Consider the following 1,269-nt stretch of genomic DNA (forward strand, 5'->3'; position numbering starts at 1 on the left):
TCATCGAAACTGACAGTATTCCAATCACTTGACACATCATTCTGTATCACCTTCCAATCTGTGTATTCAATTTGGAAAGGGAAATATGTTGAGAACACACTTGATACATAGATCGGTTTGTAATTCTGACCATTCATTGTCATCATATCCAACTCTATCTCTCCATAATCCACAGTCAGAGTGTAACCAGATCCAACCTGCCACCCATCTCCCCATGAATCAGCTCCTTCAAATGTGTAGATTCCATCATTCAAACAGAAATCAACATAGTAATAAGCACTTGATACAGGAAATGGAGATACTGACTGAAGAACAGTTCCTGAAGTTCCTCTTCCTTCATACAGTTTCCATGAATTCTCACTAGGTAGACCATCAGCTCTGATACGAACAGTCATCAATCCCTTGCCTCCAGTACATACTGAAACTGATAGAGAGATAGTATCAGTCACATCTCCTCCACTCATCTTAGTAGCAGTGATGGTGTAAGTTTGAGTAGTACTCTCAGAAGTGGCAGTACCTGAAATCCAACCAGTATAAGGATCCAACACAATACCAGCAGGAAGAGAAGGATTGATTCTGAAGTTCATGTAACGATCTCCATTCTGAGGAATCACTTCAGACATCTCAATATACTTGTATATAGTGATTGAAGTATCATAAGTGAAGTTAGGAATATCAGCCAACACATTATCAGCAAACAGATCCAGAGATTGAACATACCAAGTGCAAGAAGAAGGATTACCAGAACCAAAGTTCTCAAACTTGAATTGATTATAAGGAGTATTGTTAGAGAAATAGATTCTTCTCTTCTGAGCTATGGTAGAATAAGTGACACCAGTGACTTCCTTCAGAAGTGTCCATTCATCTGTTCCCAAGTTACGACCATACAATTTGAATTGAGTTGCCACCTGATTGCTGTATGTTACCGAGTAATAATTCTGAATCTGAACAGAACTGATCCATTCACGACGATTGTTTGATAGGACCAAAGTCAGAGAATTATCAGTACATATATTGTAATATACATTGCTACTATAAAACATATCAAATGGACCAGTTGCAACTCCAATCATTCCAGTAGATGAAGCAGTGTATTCCCAGATATGAGATTCAGATTGTTCTGATGACATCAAACGAACAACGGCATCGAAATAGGATGTGGTGTAACTATCAGCAATAGCAACAATCGCAATAGCAATCGTGTTACTTCCAGATTGAAGGAATGTCACTGGACTCGTTACTGTTGAAGTTTGCATTTGTTTGCCTGGA

The 1,269-nt window shown here is 38.6% G+C and overlaps 1 protein-coding gene across 1 annotated transcript; it reads right to left on the reverse strand.

Moving 5' to 3' along the window:
* JH06_5587 (cadherin domain-containing protein) lies at positions 1–1,256 on the reverse strand (the record flags this gene model as incomplete). The annotated part of the gene is made up of 1 exon (XM_014669218.1): positions 1–1,256. A coding segment is annotated over one exon (1,256 nt), but the record flags the coding sequence as incomplete, so codon positions are not given.
* Positions 1,257–1,269: the final 13 nt, after the last annotated feature.

This window comes from Blastocystis sp. subtype 4, assembly GCF_000743755.1.
Source record: "Blastocystis sp. subtype 4 strain WR1 chromosome Unknown seqid_0881, whole genome shotgun sequence".
Classification (NCBI taxonomy): domain Eukaryota; class Bigyra; order Opalinata; family Blastocystidae; genus Blastocystis; species Blastocystis sp. subtype 4.